General features: G+C 49.9%; 5 protein-coding genes across 5 annotated transcripts; 3 read left to right on the forward strand and 2 right to left on the reverse strand.

The window, feature by feature from the left end:
• Positions 1–2,038: 2,038 nt before the first annotated feature.
• On the forward strand, positions 2,039–4,563 carry BKA67DRAFT_656115 (uncharacterized protein; the record flags this gene model as incomplete). The annotated part of the gene is made up of 2 exons (XM_046106892.1): positions 2,039–2,209; positions 2,431–4,563. The coding sequence occupies 2 exons, from the start codon at positions 2,039–2,041 to the stop codon at positions 4,561–4,563; spliced, it is 2,304 nt and encodes a 767-aa protein (XP_045962108.1).
• Positions 4,564–7,723: 3,160 nt separating this feature from the next.
• BKA67DRAFT_533062 (uncharacterized protein) lies at positions 7,724–9,170 on the forward strand (the record flags this gene model as incomplete). The annotated part of the gene is made up of 2 exons (XM_046099649.1): positions 7,724–8,649; positions 8,804–9,170. 2 exons carry the CDS (start codon positions 7,724–7,726, stop codon positions 9,168–9,170), a joined length of 1,293 nt encoding a protein of 430 aa, XP_045962109.1.
• Positions 9,171–9,450: 280 nt separating this feature from the next.
• Positions 9,451–10,997, forward strand: BKA67DRAFT_556643 (S-adenosylmethionine-dependent methyltransferase-like protein). The gene is made up of 2 exons (XM_046102167.1): positions 9,451–10,469; positions 10,522–10,997. The coding sequence occupies exons 1-2, from the start codon at positions 9,729–9,731 to the stop codon at positions 10,810–10,812; spliced, it is 1,032 nt and encodes a 343-aa protein (XP_045962110.1). The 5' UTR covers positions 9,451–9,728; the 3' UTR covers positions 10,813–10,997.
• Positions 10,998–11,002: 5 nt separating this feature from the next.
• BKA67DRAFT_556645 (WD40-repeat-containing domain protein) lies at positions 11,003–14,776 on the reverse strand. Its single transcript, XM_046102168.1, has one exon. It carries the CDS (start codon positions 14,710–14,712, stop codon positions 11,143–11,145), a length of 3,570 nt encoding a protein of 1,189 aa, XP_045962111.1. The 5' UTR covers positions 14,713–14,776; the 3' UTR covers positions 11,003–11,142.
• A 2,865-nt stretch (positions 14,777–17,641) lies between these two features.
• Positions 17,642–19,296, reverse strand: BKA67DRAFT_512648 (S-adenosyl-L-methionine-dependent methyltransferase; the record flags this gene model as incomplete). Its single annotated transcript, XM_046097492.1, has 2 exons — positions 17,642–18,834; positions 18,939–19,296. The coding sequence occupies 2 exons, from the start codon at positions 19,294–19,296 to the stop codon at positions 17,642–17,644; spliced, it is 1,551 nt and encodes a 516-aa protein (XP_045962112.1).
• Positions 19,297–19,437: the final 141 nt, after the last annotated feature.

Consider the following 19,437-nt stretch of genomic DNA (forward strand, 5'->3'; position numbering starts at 1 on the left):
GCTTTATGGGAAGAGAGGGCCAGTGTATTTACAGTACTCATTAACGATGTGTGAGGCTCGTTTTGAGGCCTATTCACCGAGATTTGTCTGTGACCGGCTGCCGGGAGGCCGGTAAGGCATGCAGAGTCATTGATCAGATGAGTTGGCGGCCAGCGGTTCCTCCGCCTGCATCGCCTGGTTTTGGGGGCCTACTATTACCCACCGAACAGGCACTCGGGCAGCACCGTTCTGCTGGGCCCTCCATACGGCCGCGCGAAATACATACATACATACATACATACCTACACACACACACGTACACACACACATCCACGCATGATGTAATCCGGGATAGTAGTGGCTTTGTCGACTAGAATGATTATTGTGAGCCGTTCCAAGCCATAAGCAGCGATACTCTGTTGCTTTGAATGAGGCAATGTCTCGCAAAGTCCATTTTTCATTCGAGAGGAAGGCGAAAAGGCGGGGCAATCGACTCCTCTTTCTCCGTGCTTTTTGCTTTCTAGAACAAAGACAGACATGATTTCGGTACGGCAAAGGAGTGGTTGCGTATCAGAGGTCTAATAAGTTGTCAGAGCACAGTGGGAGTTACGCGCTGTAGATGTTCGGCTGGTTCATCCGTCCGCTGCAGGAAAGACTGGGAACTATACCACTTACAGTACTCAAAGTAAACTAAGTACATACAGCAAGAGAGTGATAGGGACGCTAGCGTGGCGACGGCCATGACAGCTTGTGGTATTAACTCTACTTAAGTCTAGATTTGCAGCTAGTTGGGAACAGACAAAATACCTCTCTGAGCCGATTGCGCATCCTCAGCCGAGGGGTGACTGCACAGAGTGAATAGATATAATGAATCAATCACTTCATCAGTGGGCTTGGCTTCTCAACTCTTGCATTGTCATAGATAGTGAGCGTACTAGTTAGTGCAGACAGCACGCCGCGCTGTGTCCGATGGGAAAATGAAAATGCAGCATGCATCTGCCCATCGAGCCGTGGACCCCTGACCCCTGCCATGCCTCACACAGCCTGACAAGTCACTTTGCAGTACCGCCCGGCTTTTCGGGGGCAGCCCAAGCTTTGGCGCAGATGAGGCTTGTCCAAGCCTGTGTCCTCGATCTCCTTTGTTGCGTTGAGGAGTGCTGGATGAGTGAATTCGCTCCATGGCTCTTGCGCTCCCTGGTCCCTATGCACAGGCAACAAGAGTTCATTGTGCTACCCTTCTACCTCCCTTTTTATTTTATTTTATTTAGCAGAATTTTTTTTAATTTTTTCATCTCATTGTTTTTGCTTTACAGTGTCACTGGTCAGTCGTGAGTTTGTTTGTCTACTATTGATCGATGGACCATGGCCTGGAGCTTGTGGCGGATGGACTAAGTTAAGCAACGGCCTTGATCTTCCTCCCTCTCCCTCTCTCCCTCTCTCTCTTTCCCTCTGCCTCTCCCCCTCTGTGCCTCTCTTAGTAGTGTACTCGGTACAGAGTACATGCGTTTTGGCAGTGAAAAGGAGATACTTTGGCGGTACATGCGACCCACCCACCATTCTCTAGTAGCAACTCCCACCCGTCTGTCTCCGCCATCACTTCCCTTCCTTTCTCTCCTCGAACCAGAACCAAGAACCCGGCGAGACCAATCCGTACGACCTCGTACTCCCCACGGGACTCTACTCTCTTTCTGTAGGAGCAGGACTTACTCTCCAGCTACCTGACAGTGAGTGAGACTTGGACTTCCTAACCCTCACTCCTCGAACCTACCGCATCCGTGGGTTCTCATACGATCTGCCCTCCATAGTTTGTATCCGCCCGACCATGTAACGCAGCTGCATCGGAAGTCGATCATTGTTAAGTTGGACTCTCGATAGTCTGGCTGGGTGCAGAGTGCAGGTTGGGTGCAGCGGGAGTGTCTTTCTTTCCTCGAATCGAACGATCCAGAATCGTACCAACATTAGTTCCAGCTGCCGTAAACCGAACTGATACTGACTACGACTACGATCCCTCCTCCCTACTTACTTGTTGCCATCGTCGTCGCCGCCGTGCAAAGTCAACATGTCGGTCCTGGCTGTCCCCGATGGTGGCTTCCACCTCGAGGGCTCCGAGGCAAGCGAGTTTCTGCCCATGCAAGCATTCGGCATCGCATTGAGTGACAGTGTTATCGAGGACATGATCAATTGTGTGCAAAATGGCAGTCAGATTGAGCTGTTTCTGGGAAACAATCCCGTAAGTTACAACTTTGGCGGTGCGCCCTATTGAGAGGCTCTCTATTGTCCATCTCCGCTAGCTTTTGAGAACAATCAAAGGCAGCATCCGCCGCTCAACAACAATTGCAAACACTACCCAGATTGAATCTCTCTGCATTCAGTTCTTTTTGTCTTGTCTCTCTACTGCCCGAATCACCACACCACACTGCAACCTTTTACTGAATACTTCTATCTACACAGAGCTTGCAATACGGCGAATACGAGGAAGAACTCAAACCTACTGCAGAGTCCTTGGACTATGACCTATTTCTCACCAACCTGAACGAATCCAAGACCAAAGCTCACAGATTACCGAACCCGACAATGTCAATACTGAAGAGACCTCCCCCGGGGGCCAACAAGGCTCTCAACCCTCAAATCAGAGTGGACAAGGCTGCCGCGGGCAAGGGCGGCAAGGCATCCAAGGCCAAGCTACCTCATGGCAAATCAGCTATGGCCATGGCTCTGTCCGGCTCGAGCACCACAAGATCTCTACCGACAAGTCCAGCTCTGACCGGTGTCGGCTCGCCCTTGCACAACCCTGCCATCGCAGCTTCGCAACAGCAACTGGAGAAGAACAAGGGGCAGCGAAGTACGCTGGTGCACGAGCTGGCAGTGGGAGACCAGACCTATGACTATCTAAAACAGAAATGGGACGGAGCTGAGGCAGACCTGACCACCACCCTCGGCAAGGTGGCAGACAAGATTGGACCAAAGTACAGCATGAAGAAGATCTACTGGAAAGAGCTGGACGTCTGGAACTACAAATACGAACCCTCAGAAAACAGGCAAAAGGCCATTGAGAACGCGAGAAAGCAGTATGACAAGCAAAGGCTAGAGACCAAGGATCCGGCATGGGAGCGTCTGCTGGAAGAGAAGGACAGAGGCAAGGGCATCATCCTGAGCAAGTTGCAGGCTGCAATCGCCAAGGGAAACATGACGCCAGCTGTCAAGCCTACAAGAGCAGACGACGCGAGCAGCAGACATTCGAGCGATGAGAGTGTCAAGGGCAAGACTGGCGGAGAATCCATGGCAAGGTCGACTTCGCAACCGATTGGATCAAAGCCCAAGAAGGTTAGCGACCGCGAAGCACTGTCAAAGAGCCTCTTGTCGAACAAGGTAGCGGCAACTAAGAAGGCCGCCCTGGCCACAAAGAAGGCAGCACCTGCCAACAAGCCCTCCAAGGTGCAGCCGGAGAAGGGAGGCAAGAAAATCTTGTCGGAAGAGTTCGTACTAGATTCGAGTAGCGATGATGAGGCACCTCTGGCTTCAACTACTACTACTACCACCACCACCACTACTACAGCAAGGTCGAAACCTCTACCAAAGCCCACGGAAAGGAAGGTTGAGAGGTCAATTGAGAAGCCACCAGAGAAGCCAAAGGAAAGGAAGGTTGAGAGGTCATTTGAGAAGCCACCAGAGAAGCCAAAAGAGCGGTCACCAGTTCCTCCCAAGCCCAAGGAACGATCGCCGGTCCCTCCTCCCAAAGCAAAGGAGCGCACTCCGCCGGCCCTTATTTCCAAGCCCACAGAACGGTCACCAGCACCCGCGTCCAAGCCCAAAGAGCGTTCGCCAGTTCCCGCACCCAAGCCCAAGGCCAACAAGCCGATGATCAGAGCCCCAAGGCCTGCCACCACCACCGCCAAACCTTCGATCGCCAGCACGGCGCAGAAGCGGCCGCGTGAAGAGGAGGACAGCAGCTCAAGCTCTGGAGCACCTCTCAGCAAGAAGATCAGGCCCAAGGAGTTGACAACGAGCACGACGAAGACTTTGCCGGGCAACACCACCCTCAAGCACAGGCCTTCGGACGCAAGTCAAAATTCGCGCGGCACACCCTCGATCAACTCGTATAAAAGCAAGAACACATCGCCGGCCAAGTCTTCGCCGCTTGCCTCGTCACCACCGACCAATGCATCGGACTTTGATGACAGCAGTAACTCTGGTCAATCACATCATCACAACCATGATCGCGACCGAGAGCGTGAGCGCGAACGTGGACGTGAACGTGATCGACCTGCTGCTCCCCGTACAAACGGTCACGTGGCGGCGACAAATGGCAATACTCCCAACGGTGTGCACTCTGCCAAGAAGCGGCCAATTGAGTCGCAGAATGTGTCCTCGCAATCTCTGCCTAAAAAATCTCGTGTGAGCAAGGATGTGCTGGACAAGGCTCATCGTTTCGACAAGTTCTACGAGAGGTATAGGGTTCTACATGATCAGTTGGCGCGAGTTCCCAATCCGCCACGAGACAAGCTTGATGATTTGCTCGACATGCGTGAGCGATTGGTACACCTCAAGGCCGAAATTCGAAGGGAGGTTGAGCCAGCTGCATAGTCTTCCCCTTACCATTTTCGGACTTGAGGCTGTATATTTGACACCTGAGAGGCTTGGGGACAAAAAAGCAAAGTGGTCAGTCTGTTGCCGAAGAAGAATACGAAGAGTGGCTGTGAGTGAGCAAGGAGTCGACATTATACCCATGCATGTAAAGGAGGGTGCGGATGAGGCCCTGTGTGGACACACAGCAGAAACTCGCGGATCAGTGACCCGCAGGGCCACAGGGGCGGGAGAAACGCTTTGCATTGTCATTATTTTCATCATTTTCATACCATGGATACCACGACCGCAATCTGTTACGTCATATTATCATGTCTAGGAGTTATACGGTTATAGAGAGGCCAAAGTGGCCCAGCACGTTGAAAAAGACGAGATTTCAGCGTAGCAATACGGCGGGTTGGTTTTTGAGATAATGCCTCTCTTGTTTTGTAACCGCGTCTTCTGCATAGGAATTGGTACAGGCAATCAAAATACACAGGAAGTATGAGATAGCTGCAGAACGAACCAGGGCATGACTAGAATGTCATCTATAGGATCATTTCAGCACAAAAATAAAAATAAAATAAATAATTATATATATCATGATGATCGATATGCCGACGTGAATGTGCTATTGGCGAGCAGAGAGCACATCAAGCAGGTGAGGGATAGAGGCGGCTCAAGCGACTGCTGGGTTCATGTATTTGCTCCCCTTTGGTACCTTTCATCTTCTACTTCCACTGACTGATTCCATCCCATAAATTTGGCCTTTCGCCCCCCCACCAAAACAACTGCAAAAATACGCCGAGTTTGCCCGGTTCTCTGTGATGTATGAATGGGTCGAAATAAGGTCCAGAGAATGTGGCAAGTTGGGATGGCCCACGATCCTGAAATCCTTGGTTTGCGAAAACCAGGTGCGCTCCTCATTCCGCAACATTGGCACGAACTGTTGGGCCCGGCGCCGTCGCTGGAACAGGAGCAACGACAAGTTGTAGGCAGAATGTTTTTCACATTCTTCGCCTATCAAGGTTTCAAGCCCCCCCCCTTTATCTTGGCTTTATGGCAGGGGAGAGTGTTTGGGGGGAGGGGGCTGGAAGGCGGGCAACAGTCTGAATCTCAAGCTGCGCAGGGTCGTCAAAGCAAAGAAACAACATGGTATGATTCATGGCTATATTTATCGCAAAGAGATACGAGTTTTATACTCAATCCGGGACTCACTGCTCCGTCACGGTAGCAAGGATCCACGATCCCTGGTCTTTTGCCTGGCTGCATGTGCGGTATTGTCGATGACTGCATACCTCATCTTGGCCATATCTAGGCGACATGATGCTGTGTGGTACAGGATGCCATGCGCCAGACGCACATGGAGGGTCATGCCGTACATTTGTGCAGCTGCTGCAAATGTGCCGCATGATGGCATTGTGCTCCCATGTCGCAAGTGAGCAGTTTCGGCATTTCGAACCCTGCAAGAGGTCGAAAGCCCATATATTCGCACATTTAGTCCTGTCATCAGATCATAAGCCCTACATCCGCCGTGCATGGTGGCAGTGCATGCCTTATAGTCACTATAAACTGCCAGGCGAGGAGAAGACCCAGTCAATCCGTCTTTGGGGACACCTCAGTCCAGGAAGGCAGAAATCTGAAAGCAGCAGGATCCAGAGGATGATTGCGCCACCAGTTCTCATGCTAGACTGCATGGTGCTGTGCATGAAGAATGAAATGAAAGACGTATTCCATACGATATCATCGGCATTGTGTATAGCCCCAACTGCATGATATCCCTCTGTGTGCCTGTGTCTCCAAAAACCTGGTATGGCATGTGACATAACCGATATATGCCGATACTCTTTGTGCTGTACAGGCTTTATACTAAACGATATAGATAAGTCAAATGGTAGGCACACGGGACAAGGCGAGGATTTGGCGTTGTCATCATCGTGTGTGTATAAGATCCAGGTCTCTCATGTTTTCGGCAAGTGGAAGTGATCCTTCGTGTTGGTGCCGAACATAGGATTCAGATGCTCAGCTGCAAACGGAAGTGCCCGCTAACTCAGGCGTAGATGATGACTGATTGATCGCGTGCATGTGCATGTGCCGCAGGCGATCGCGGGCCCTTGCGGAGACGAGCGCAGCTAACAGCTAGTTCATGTGGTTTGCAACCAGGCAACTTCGCCTTAATACGGTGCGGCACGGCGCACGAATAGCAACACTTGATTTTAGTGTGTGGCTGCATGCGGCTAGGTGGAGCCAGAGCGCTTGCGCGTCTTACCGTCCAGCTGGGACAGTAACCTGGGACAGTAACAACCTATCGCGGGCGCCCCTGTTCACTGTGTATGTAGGCATTGAGATATGCTACAAAAACACAGTTGCAGACCATCGTACTAAGTCGTCATACGGCTATTGACACACCTCGCCTATCAAAAAAATGGACATGTTGGTAAGGTCAGGTTGAGACCGGTAACCGCGGAATTGGAGTTGATAGTTGGTCAGTCTGTCTGACCCAGTGAGCCAGTGGGCTTAATGGCGGCGCTACAGTATGAATGCCATATTCCGTCTAAGTTCCAAACACATGATGAGCCGTTCGCGGAAATCCTTGGTGGGTGTGGGTAAATCTGCCGGATACATCTGTGCCATGGCCGAGCTCAGTTGGTTCTCTAATATTCCTGCTGGGATGATGCCGAACATTTGCAGGCATTGAGCCATATATAAGCTCCCATAGAGATAGAAGTATATGTACTTCTCCATGTCAACCCTCGCTGTACCCCGACCACAGTTGAAATACAATCACCATGTCGTGAAGTCATTCGTGGGTGTGTCTCTATCGTCGCAATCCGCAATCGCCATCATGATGCTTTACCCATGACAAACACAGCTTGCTCAACGAATGAGATGATTTGCTGCACTGGGAAAGCTAATTCGCCATGCATGCGTGATTGTATGTTTGCCGCGAATGCTTATTAAACAATCCAAGAAGCTTGTCCTCCTGCTAAGTCATTTTGCCCATGGCCAAATTCGGTTCGTCTCAGTAATAAATTATCATGTTGGCCTTCGATAGTTGCCTTTTCCAGAGAGGTGGGTGATTCTTGAGCCAATGTATGACATAAAGAATATTACTAGCGGTAGCTCATCAGGACGCAGGATTCGTCATGACAAGAACAAGTCACATGTTGATCCTAACAAAATGGATTCATTTCACCCAATTGACCCTATGAACTTGAATAGTGTCAATACCCTCTCCTTCATTGTACACCCATGTGCTCTCCCTGCTACTCAAGTCTTTTCTGAACATGGTGAAGGGGAAAACCATGTTCAGAATGTCACTGCTGAACGAACAGCCGAGGCCAAGCCGGCAGTAAGCGTAGCAGACAATTCAGAGCCCCTAGATCATGGCTCTACAGCGGAGGAGCTCGCGCAGGCGGCGAAACAGCTGCGTGACCAGGTGAAGGAGAGCATAGGCATATTTCGGAAATTTCGCGAGAGGTACGACAAGGAGGTTGAAGGAGTGCGTAGGTACGCTAGCGAGGTGTCATGTCGGCGCATATGGAATGAGAAGGTTGTGAAAAACACCAACTTCGTCGATGGGCTTAACAAAGAGGACAACCGACTCGTATACCAGCATCACAAGCTCAGGACATGCCTCACTCATCTCAATGCATGTGCGAGTCGTGCCGCAACGGAAACAGCTTTAGACAATGCGGATCAGCATGACCCTCGAGGACTGCAGCTTGAGAAGATTCAACTGGCTGGTGAGCGTGTAGATCGCCTTGCAGAGAAGGCCATATTGAGCGAGGCTGCCTGTGCAGACCTGATCACCGAGCTTGGAGAACTTCTGCTTCTAGTCGATAGTCAAAGTCCTGGGGGGTCACGAGTGTACCGTTTCGACAAGCGACAGGTTATGTCTGAGGGTTCTGATGGCAGCGGAGGGTACCCTTTCGACGAGCAACGTGTTACACCCGGAGGCTCTGGTGACAGCGGAGACGAACAAAGAGGGGGAGGGGACGACGGCGCAGGCCAAACCGCTGGTTACGAAAGAGCGAGCAATGACGGTAATGCTGCTAATGGCATCGACGACGAGAGTGACAATGATAATGGCGAGCAGCCACGGTGGTAAATCGGCGTTTTCCGACAGTGGCAGGTGGCAGGTGGCAGGCGGCTCAAACTGGTTGAGTCGGAGCAACTGAGGGTTTCAGGGGATGAGTGAGTCATCAGCACTTGAGCTGGAATTTGGAGCTTCGAGGGGCGACAAAAACAATGTTATTAGTAGTATCCTGGACTTGAAGAGTATCGTAGACAACACTGACCTGAGAGAGGAAAAATTGGTGAAGCATCGTCCTCAGCAGAGTAATCAGAATCGAATTGTACTCATCTTCAAGAAGAAGACAGCACGCCGCATATCGCACTCAAGTGTTCTCACACAATCTTCGCAACGGCTCTCCCATAGGAACACTGGTCAACCGATGTTTTACCTTGCGGATATATACATAGGTGCCAGGCCCTGCTTTTCTGATGCCTCAATTGCGAGCTTTTCAAGCTGGACCCTTACGGGCAGACCCGTCATCCCACCACAAGGGCGGGTGACTGCGGTAGTGAATGAAGATTACTCCGAATTTCTCTTATGCGAAAAATGAACTGGCCCCAAAGAGGACCAGCTGCGAGGAGCTGCTTGCGCAGCATTCTCTGTTGTAGCATAGAAACGCGGCGTTGAAGAGGACGATGCTTCACGGGGAAGAAAAGGAAGATTCACAAGCTGTGACTCGAAAATCTGCAGTGATATTGAAAATGCGCAGCGGCTGCCCCGCCAAGTGTGGCTGACCAATCAGAAAATTTACACCTAGCTGAGGTTTATTTGAACCCAAAGGCTGAGCAAGATCCACAATTTGATCGTTGTGGCGCTACCCACCGACAGACGGGGGTTTGAGGTCTCATCACTTGGCAGCGGATAAGTGCCATGTTGAGCGCCTACCAAAGGCGAAAAATAATTCTAACCTTAGATCACGTTCTTTCCTGGAACGAGTTCACTGCCTATAGTGTTTCACCAATATGCCGTAGTAGAATTAGTCTTGCCCCCTTTCATCATGCATACCTTTCTTTTCTGACGGTCCACGATCACTTCTGCCTCTTCCCCCCTTATCCCTTTCTCCTTCTTTTCACGCCCTAGCTAAAGTTTAGCCTCATAGACCCACACAATGGACCAGCCCAAGTCATATGTCTCTCCCTTGGACTTCCCTCAGGTCTGGCAGAAGCCGTCCTCTGAGGCGATCATTGCTTGTCTCAAAAGGCTGCACGTCGAACCACCAATCTGGAATCCTAGCACGTCACAGCGAGTCATCTTAGAGGACCACGAGAATAGTGCTCGTTTTCGCAAGGAAGTGGCTGCGTATCTAGCAAGCTTCATCAAGAGCGACCTGAGGTGGATCAGCGCCGATGAGGAGAAGGAGGCCATCTGGGATGAAGCGAGCAGGCGTCTATCTGAGCGGTGTGGGAGAGCTGGCATGGGTGAGATCACTCGCAGGTGGCCCTTCGCAAGTGAAGCATATCCTGCCTTTGAGCTTATCGTTCGAGAGCCCCCAATCACCGGTGATGCGCTCGGGCTCAAGACATGGGGATCGTCGTACTTTCTTGCACGATTGCTGGACAAGATCGCCGAGCAATCCCTCTCTCATCTACTGATTGAACACAATTCGCTACCAGACGTGTTAGAACTGGGCTCAGGAACGGGTCTCTGTGGCATGGCCGCGGCTGCCATCTGGAAAACGCGCGTAGCTCTGAGCGATCTGCCTAACATCGTGCCCAATTTATCCCACAATATTGAGAAAAATAGTGAAGTGATTGAGGCACTTGGCGGACAGGTCGAGGCGGGCGATTTGACTTGGGGTGGACACCTCGAAGATAATGACGATATGTTCACTAAAAAGAACCAATTCAAGGTCAGTTGCCTTTACTCTTTACGTGGCGAAACCCCTATACCAACACAAACAGATCATATTGATTGCAGATCCTATCTACGACGACAATCATCCAGCACTCCTCGCCTCAGCCGTGCATGACCACTTGGCGCAGACTGAGGATGCCAGAGTCGTCGCCATGGTTCCTATGAGGGATGACACGACGCGGAGGCTGCTGGCCAAGTTCAGAGATTTCTTGGCAGATGGCAAAAGGCCTCTAGCATGCCTCGAGGAGCACAGACTAATGGGCCAGGATGACTGGGGTGAAGACGAGGAGCCACCGCAGATCGAGTGCTGGTGGGGTGTTTTTGGAAGCAACAATTGACGGAACTTCAGGTTGATACGCTATGAACGATGATATGATGTAGACCATTTAGAAACTTCTGTCATGTTTGGCCTGATAGAGGGCAACGATAGAGGCACGGCTAGAGCTTAGACGAACAACGCCATTCCAGGCAACAGCAGGCCGAACAAAGTTGACTTACAGAAAAGAATAGAGCTGTACAGTGCTAGTATTCTAATTACTTTGTGGCGGCAAACTCGCAACGAAGTTCATGTGTCCGCGTCAACAACATTCAGTTTGATCGTACTAGCTAAAGGGATTACCAGATCAGAACATCAGTGTCGTTTGTTTGCCCTTTTTCGATCGGACGACTTAACCCTCGATTTCCCACACTTCCAACCCTACACCACCTACGACAAATCTTGTCCCTTCCTTGAGAATTTCCAAGTCTCCGGTGTCGGCAATGGCACTGTAGTGATTGTCCAAGAGTTTTACTTTCACCTCCTCGCTCTGCCAATCCACGACCTGCCACCTCTTGACCCTTTGATCATTGCTGCAACTCACCACAACGGCGTCTCTCTCACCTGCAGTGAAACCCAATATGCCAATACCCGTCACCGCTGCGCCATGCGCTGATCGAATGATGGACTTGGTCCGTATGGTCACGGAGCCTGAGGAATTGTCTCTGAAAAGGTGTGTCACGCCAAAGGCGTTATCATCACCGCCTGTTGCGATGAGATATGATGTTCCAATTAGTGCTGGTATCACACGCATGTCTAAAGATTTCATGGTGCTTTGATGTAGTTTCGTTATAAGAAGATTTGCATACTCGCCCACCGAAGAGTCGCCCGCGGCAGGGACCTTTGCTTCCCAAATGGTGATATAACCATCAGTTGCAGCAGTCATTGTCTGAATAGTTGTGTCGTCAACATGAAGCTGCTGCAGTTGTGTCATGCACGCGCCGGTATAAGAACCTCTAGCTATCAGCCCGAAGCCTGCAAGCGCGGAGTATGTGTATGTGAGCAAGGCCGAGTTGGAAAGGATCATTGAGATAACGAAAGACGGTTCGTCATCCGATGCTCCATTCGCACAGTGCACGTCGAAGTCCATAATCCGCAAATCAATATCGTCCGCTCGGTCAGGATACACAGCTTCGCATTTCACAGCAAGCCCCTCGTAGGCGGAGTCGAGATGACTGATCCGCCAGATGAAGAACTCCTTGTTTCCACCACTACTGAAAAGATGGCTTTGGTTGTACCATTTCATGCTTTGAATGCCAGCAGTGTGGTTTTCCAGGGCTCCTAAGCATCTCAAGGGAGTCTGCGTTTTCTCCGTCTCGTCTCGGTAACTCCAAATTCTTATGGCGGTATCTTCTGCTGCCGTAGCCATGAGTGCTCCAGAAGAACTCACAGCCTTGATTTCTCGACCATGGCCCCCTGCCTTGAGTGCTCTGTGAGGCGCATGGGTTTGGGAAAAGAAATGCAACTGTGATGCCTGTGTCCACACAAGCCGGAAGGCATCCGAGTTGCCAGGCGTAGGGTCATAAACAAATGTTCTATGGCCACCACCAACTTCTATGGCAGCAATTTCTTTGCGTTGAGTTTCATTCCAAACTACAAACTTCGTGCTTCGGAAACCGAAAAGGATTAAATCTATACTCTTGTCATCATTGGATGAGAACCAAGCTCCTTCTATTATAGGTCCAAATGGTGGTGATGTCTCATGGATCAATGTTATGCTCAAGCTGTCATGAGTCTTGTGAGTGGTATATATCCTGAACTTGCCATCCCTACACGTAGTAAGAAATTGAAGTATCCCTTCCCCACCTTTTGGTGGCAGGATTGATATGGATGTGATACAGTCGTTGGTCCTTGGTTCTACCAGGGCTTGCTGCTTATATGTACCTCCTTCGGCAGCCTCGAGGACAATGATGAAGCCTGTCCTGGAACCTAGTATGATACTGTTTTCATGGAGTGCTGCAGATGTGACCAAGAATCGCTTGTCCAAGGGAATGTCGATTTGCCTTGGTTGTTCGGTGCCACTAGAACTGTCAAATTCCAGAAGTGAGGCGGTTTCGCTTCCGAGCACTGTAACCAACACTTTAGCCTCGTTCGGGGTGGTTGGATCCACCGAAGCATTCGATAGTCGGAAGATGTCTGAAACCTTGCCGTGCACTCGGGCCAAATGGTTCAATCTCGTGGGATCAGCGGTACTATATGAAAACAAATCGCCCTCATCAGTTCCGACAAAGGCCGTAGATGAGTTGAAGGACCCCTTGACGACTGCATAAGTAGAACACTTGTCTCTAAACTCGTCGGGCAAGAAGACCTCTTCCCATGGGGAGTTGCGGGATGCATTGCCCACAAGGAATCTACCGTTCTTTGTCGAAGTGAGGATGCTGCTGTCTGTGAGAAGCGCATATCTGTTGAAATAGTCCCTGACTGGCTTCTTGACCTTCTGTTTCTTTGGCTTTGGTGCTTTACCGGAAACCTTGTTTCCTTCGCCAGTAGCGTCTACAACTCCATTTAGTGCTTCTGGGGTCGAGCCTGTACCGTCCGAACCATTTGTTATTGCTAGATCTTGGGCATTCGTACCCACCTCCGCAGCAGTAGTAACGGACATTGGTGGGATCTCATGGAGCGTCTGTTCCGAAGCAATCCTTTGGCTATTGCCAATAATGGATATTTTCCCGTCAGACGCGCCAGTGACAACAACTAATTGACCAGTCTCGTCGTTTGTTATGGCATGGGACCAGATGTTCTTTCCGCTATGGTTTGCGAAGATAGCCTCGCTTTTCATTTGACCCCTAGTTCGCGTGGGTAAATCTGTCGACTGAATCGACTTCGGGTTGTTCCTTGGATCTGTGCTGCTCAAAGCCAGAGACCACCTTTGCGCTGTCGCATCCTCGCCGAAAGACCAGATCTCAATTGAACTTGATCCGTGAATAGAAGATGGCCTCCTTGGAAACTCCACCTGCCAAATCCTTGAAATATGGCCCATGGCTACTGCAAGACACCTAGCCGAGGTTTCTTCGAGTGATGCTGACTCAATGCTATCTCCAAACCCAGTCTCTCGGACCGCCTGGATCTTTTTTCGGTACTCATCACTAGTTTGACTTGAAAGATCGCGAGCATCAGTAATGTCCCATATTCGTATTGTCCTGTCGTCGCTACAGCTTGCAAGCAATCTCAGACTCTCCCCCGTCTCAAGCGTTATGATAGGGGAGATATGGACCCCGAATATTGAGCCTTCATGTCCGGAGAAGACGAAGAGAACCTCGCAGCGAGACTGCTGCTGCTGTGATGCAATTTCATATTTCCAGACCACGATTTCGCCAAAAACTGTTCCTGCGGCCACAAGGATGCAGTCGGGTTCTTCCCAAGAGATGTTGCCTGAGTAGAGTATAGGCCGCGACGGGGATAATTCCTCCAGAAATTCGATTGATCCATCATTGGCGTCAAAACGCGCTCTGATCAGGTCATTGTGTGCTGTGAGCAAAGCCAATTCATGGGTTCCATGGGGAGAAACAACGCCCCCAAAGATCCAGTCAGAGGCTTTTGCCACGAGTAATGGCAATCCCTGCGGATTCTTGCTCGATCCACCGGAGATTACATCCTCAACTAGATTGTTTGGCAGGACTACCACAGAAAAACCACCCCATACCAGGATTCTCTGGTTGACTCCATCATCCGCAGTCACTGCAATGCCATGCACGGATTGTGCCGGGAAAACATCGAACTCTCCACACAGGCTGGACGTCTCGAAATCGTAGAGATTTAAACGGTTGTCTTCACCAACGAGTAGATAACGTCGCCCATCCGCTTTCGAGGTGTAAAAAGCCAAAGCCGTAATAGGGTTGAGGACGAAATCTCTGTGCATGGTGCCTGAGTTAGCATTGCCAGCCCGCCTCAAGGCATTGCCAGAGCGGTTGAGCAACGACATCTGAGAATTAGATGATCACCACAACCTCATATTGTACCCTTGGTGATCATACAATTTCTGGCGCTGTGCGGTGCCAATCGAGTCACAATAGTAGGTGGGTCTCGAATTTGTGAAGAGAATTATGCGCGGCGTCTGTCACCAGGTGGCACTCTAGAACAGCGCAACCGCTACATACATACATTATGACCAACCAGACAAGTTCTTGATAGGGAAAAGAAATTTCAAAATAAAGACATCATGCAAACTTGAATGCTTATTGGTTTAAATCTCATAAAAATAACTTAGTCCAAATCTACTACTGGCTTTCTAAGTGATGTGATCGGGATGGTTGATATATGGTTATATGCTTACTTTCGACTTAGGAACTCACACAAGGCGGCAGAAATGCCTGATGCCAGTCCTCCAGGGAAAGCATATTCTTGGTAATCGACTATGTCCATTACTACAATTTCCTGAACGAAGTTTTTATAATATGATTGAGCGAAAGCTACAACTAGACTAGGTCCGCGACTTGCTATAACGCATGCGACTTTGACCTACGAATATCGCTTTGCTGCACCAGCTTGTTTGGCGTGAAATATTGAATCTACCTCAGTCTTTGTAGTCTTAGAAAAGATCACAACGGAGGTGCAGGGTGACGTATGGGCCTTGGCAGGTCTGACTGATCCTACAATCAAGTTCAGGAAACAACTTATCATCCATGTATATAATGAAGAGATTGCTGAAATAAACTTCATATTTACAGTGCATTATCGTACATGCGGCCACATCTATGCACGTAGTATTTCATGTTATGGTGCTCCCCTTGGTGCGAATATATGGCCCCTCTTGGATCAACAGTCTCCATGTACTAGCCAGGCATGCCGAGTATGTAAAAAAATCGTAATCTCTAGAACACTAGAATCTTAAGTTATCTGCATGAACAGAATAGGTATCCAATTTCAAGCTTTCAGAATCCACGACTGTCAAAGACCGAGCTACGTTTGTGTTTCCAAGCTCCCCGGCTTCGGGCTAAGAGATATTCATGATTTCATTGTGCTTTCTCGTGGTGAGGACTGCACGAAATGAGATGAGAGAAACAGTCTTTGATGTAGACGGACCCAAAACAACGAGTCCTGAAAGGCGCCTTGATTGCTAGCTCTTCATCCTCTGTAGTCAAAAGCAGCCATCAAGTCGGGCAAGCAAGTCCGGCTCGTTATGACCACCACGGTTGCTCATAACAGGAACACCTCCCACTACATACTGTCGCCCGAGCCATACAAGCTGCGGAAATCTACGAAAATATGGAAATTTTCGCACACATTGCTTGCCACAGCACTGCAGGACTTATATGGACTCTTCTTCGCTAATGGCATGGGACCTTTCTCCAGCCATGAGTGGAAATAACCACCTGTTCAATCTATTTCTTTCTTCTCACCAACAACTCAGTTGAGGAACAGGTTTATTGCCACACATCGGTATGGCCCGTAAGCGGGTACCACCCAGTCGAGATCTCAGGATGGGTTGGTGTCTCCCTCAATGACTGTATCTCATCATATGAAGAAGTCCAGCTCGATCATGAGGGTATATCAAAACATATATTGAGACGTGGATACAAATGACAAAAGACAAGATGCACAATAACATCTCGTTTCTTTCGTCGTCATCGCCGCCTTCTTTATTGTCCTAATTTTGAAGCTGGCGCAGCTGAAGGTTGAAAGATATACGGTTAGAATTGCGACATTCCTCTCTCGTCCAATCGTTTTGCTGGCTCTATTCGCCTGGATATTGAAGTTCGTCTTGCAGCGGTAGCATTTGGCATGGGTAGAGCAGGGGATGTTCATGGGATTCACACCAAAGAAGATGCAGCATAACGTAGACATAGATGTAATTAAGTATAAAGAAATGTAACAAGATACTCTCAGATTATCTAGCTCTACTATCGTAAGACTGCAGCCTGGTTCAATACGGGCCTCATATGGGCAACGAGCAATCTCATCTACGTCTCCTTGAACGCCATGCCATTGTCATCGTTCCACCTCACCAGACTACCGGTCGAGACTCTCTCGCCGAGCACCCTTCATCGCCGACACTGCTGCTACAACTGCCCCTCTCTTCCTCTTCCTCCTCATCGTCGCCGAAGATGAAAACTCCTAGTTGGCCATCCATCGCCTTACCCACGAGGCCTCATAACCTCCAACCACTGGACTGCTTCCCAACAAATAACTAAATGGTAGCGTTGGCGGAGCCGGTTTGAGCCCCAGACAACAAAACCTGAGCAGTTGCCATCGCACACGGTTAACTGCCTGCTATCTGCATCACCTCCAGGGTAGCATGGCAAAAGCCTGTGCAAGATTAGACACCTGGGGTCTCCGCTCCCTAGGAACTATTTTTTCCTCTTCTTCTTCTTATTCTTCTTCTTGGCTTGTTTCTAAGGAATCACTGGGTGTTGACATTCTTTATTTATGTACAGGAAGGTCCGTGAGGAAGTTCATGAATGGACAGCACAGGGGTTATATGAGTAGATGATTACAACATCGTAAGCACGGTATGATATACTCATGATTAAAAATTTTTTTTTTTTTTTTTTTTTTTAAATTAAAACTTACTGTTGACACTTGTTCTCCTAATCTTACCTGGAGAGGAAACTCGAAATCATGGTGTAGATGGGAGTTGAACACCAGTCTCATGAACAAGGTAGAGCATGAGTCGACGAGTGGGCATCTGCTTGGCAAGTCAAGTTTTGCCCTTACGTGCATGTCAAAAGAGCTATAAGGGATGCCTCCGCTACTTTTAACTTCACACGGAGAAGACATTGCAACTGAAGATTATGGGAAAGGTAGGTGATATAGGTTGTGCTATATTGTCGCATGTGAGATATCACATCTCCTAGCATATAGACTTATCTGCTCGATAAGGGGTATTCATACATCTGGCACATCAACCACATCTAATTCGTGGTGATCATGACACTGGCATTCTTGTACCAGCTCAAAAGCGGGTTCTCGCCACTCTGCACTGTTGTGTCCTCAACAAAAGCCCATCGGCGCATGAACTCCTCGTGTGTCATGACCTTGGACAGCTTGCCCGTGATAGCACCATACATGGCCTCCATGGTGTTGAAATTGGTAGGGAAGAGGATATCGAAATAGCCCTGGTGGACGAGGGGTGTGGAGACGGGTATCATTCTCCTCTGGTATCGAGTCTGCACGACCGGACTGTTCAGCCCCTTGACTGCATCCGACAGAGTGTGGAAGTCGCTCGTCACAAGTCTGTGGGCTGGGAAGTACTTCTCCAGGATGTCGAAGAACTGCATGAGTCTGGTTGGGATGTACTCGGCATCACTCAGATTTGGCGAGAATGGTATCTGCTGCTTGAGCCATCGCATCGCCTTGCTGTTGCTGTATGGGACCTGGTACCGGCCGTTCGAAGCGACATGGCGCACACGGAGATATCTGGCAGCGACGGGGTCCAAGACGGGTTCGTAGAACTCGTAGAAGTCGTTGTTCTCGGTGATGAGCACCATGCCCTGCAGTGGCTCCTCCGTCTTCAGGTCGTAGCGAATGCTGTCGTGTGCGAAGTTGTCGAAAACCTCCATGGCGATGAAGAAGCATTGCTCAGGGACGCGGTCGTTCCAGTCGAATATGGACTTGTTGATGATCTCAACCTTGTCTGCATGTCCCTTGCTGGCGGCGTTCCTCATAAGCTGGGAGTTTTGCAGGGCAGCCAAGGACGGACTGATCTCAATAATCTTGTACTGGATTCTGTCGTATACCGAGGGCTCCTGTTCGCGGATGTAGTCGAGGATATTCAACATCAGGGTTCCTCTTCCGGCACCCATCTCATAGACAATCAGGTCGTGGTAGGGGTATGTCTTCATGATGTAGTTGGCCATCAGGTAGCGGGCAATGGCCTCGCCATAGTAGGGCCGGAACAGTTCTGTCGGTGTATGCCAGAGTTGTCTGGTGTCGTTTGGGATTTCGAGCTTCGAGTCGAGGTCGTCTTCGAATTCGGTCCACCGCCTACTGTTCTCCTGAGCAAAGGCTGGCTCGTCGTGCAGTGAGTTGAAGTTGTACGGCTCCCCGGGGGTGTAGATGACGACCTGCTTCGAGAAATAGCCGTAGTGAGGGTTATATAGACTGTCTTGAAGCACGTACTGTCAGTGTGTTGTGTTGGGTGGTGTCGTGTTGTGTTTTTGTTACGCCTCGTCTTGTTTGTTTGTTTGTTTGTCTGTGACAGCTACACACCTTCGATAAAGTCCCGCATCAGCATCTTGACCTTCCTGGGCCTCTCTTTTCTGCTTCTCAGTTCATTTGCCGTGACCAGAGGATACGTCTTGTACTCCTCGGACATGTCGAAGGAGAACAGGTCTGTTCTCTGCTGCCAATCGCTCTCGTTGGACTTGACAATGCTCTTGGCAGCACCTCTGTTGCTCGGGCGCGAGGCCATGCCCCGGCTGTGTTGCTGCTGCACCCTGCTGCCGTGTCTTTGCGCGTGTTGCAGAGCCGACGACGACAATGCCACGAGGTTTCGTCGAGAGCGGCATAATGGGTGTTGTTGGCGGAATAGCTGGCGAAAAAGCTGCGTCACGACGGGGGAATCCATAGCTGGTGACAGACAGACGGCACGCGACTCCGACTCGTACGGTAGGAGCTGGTCTGTTTGTGTACGACGAGATGGTGAACTGCCGTAATATCTGCTTGGAATAAACTGCATACAGAGAAGCAAAGAGGGTACGGAGTAACC

The sequence above is a fragment of the Truncatella angustata genome (genome assembly GCF_020726525.1).
Source record: "Truncatella angustata strain MPI-SDFR-AT-0073 chromosome Unknown BKA67scaffold_2, whole genome shotgun sequence".
In the NCBI taxonomy this organism is placed as follows: Eukaryota; Fungi; Ascomycota; class Sordariomycetes; order Amphisphaeriales; family Sporocadaceae; genus Truncatella; species Truncatella angustata.

What these genes read in the sequence shown, in the direction of transcription:
- BKA67DRAFT_556643 (XM_046102167.1), top strand. Translation starts at nt 9,729, where the DNA reads ATGGACCAGCCCAAGTCATATGTCTCTCCCTTGGACTTCCCTCAGGTC. An exon ending in CTAAAAAGAACCAATTCAAG is followed by an intron (nt 10,470 to 10,521) that starts GTCAGTTGCCTT and finishes CAACACAAACAG; the next exon opens with ATCATATTGATTGCAGATCC.
- BKA67DRAFT_556645 (XM_046102168.1), bottom strand. Translation starts at nt 14,712, where the DNA reads ATGTCGTTGCTCAACCGCTCTGGCAATGCCTTGAGGCGGGCTGGCAAT.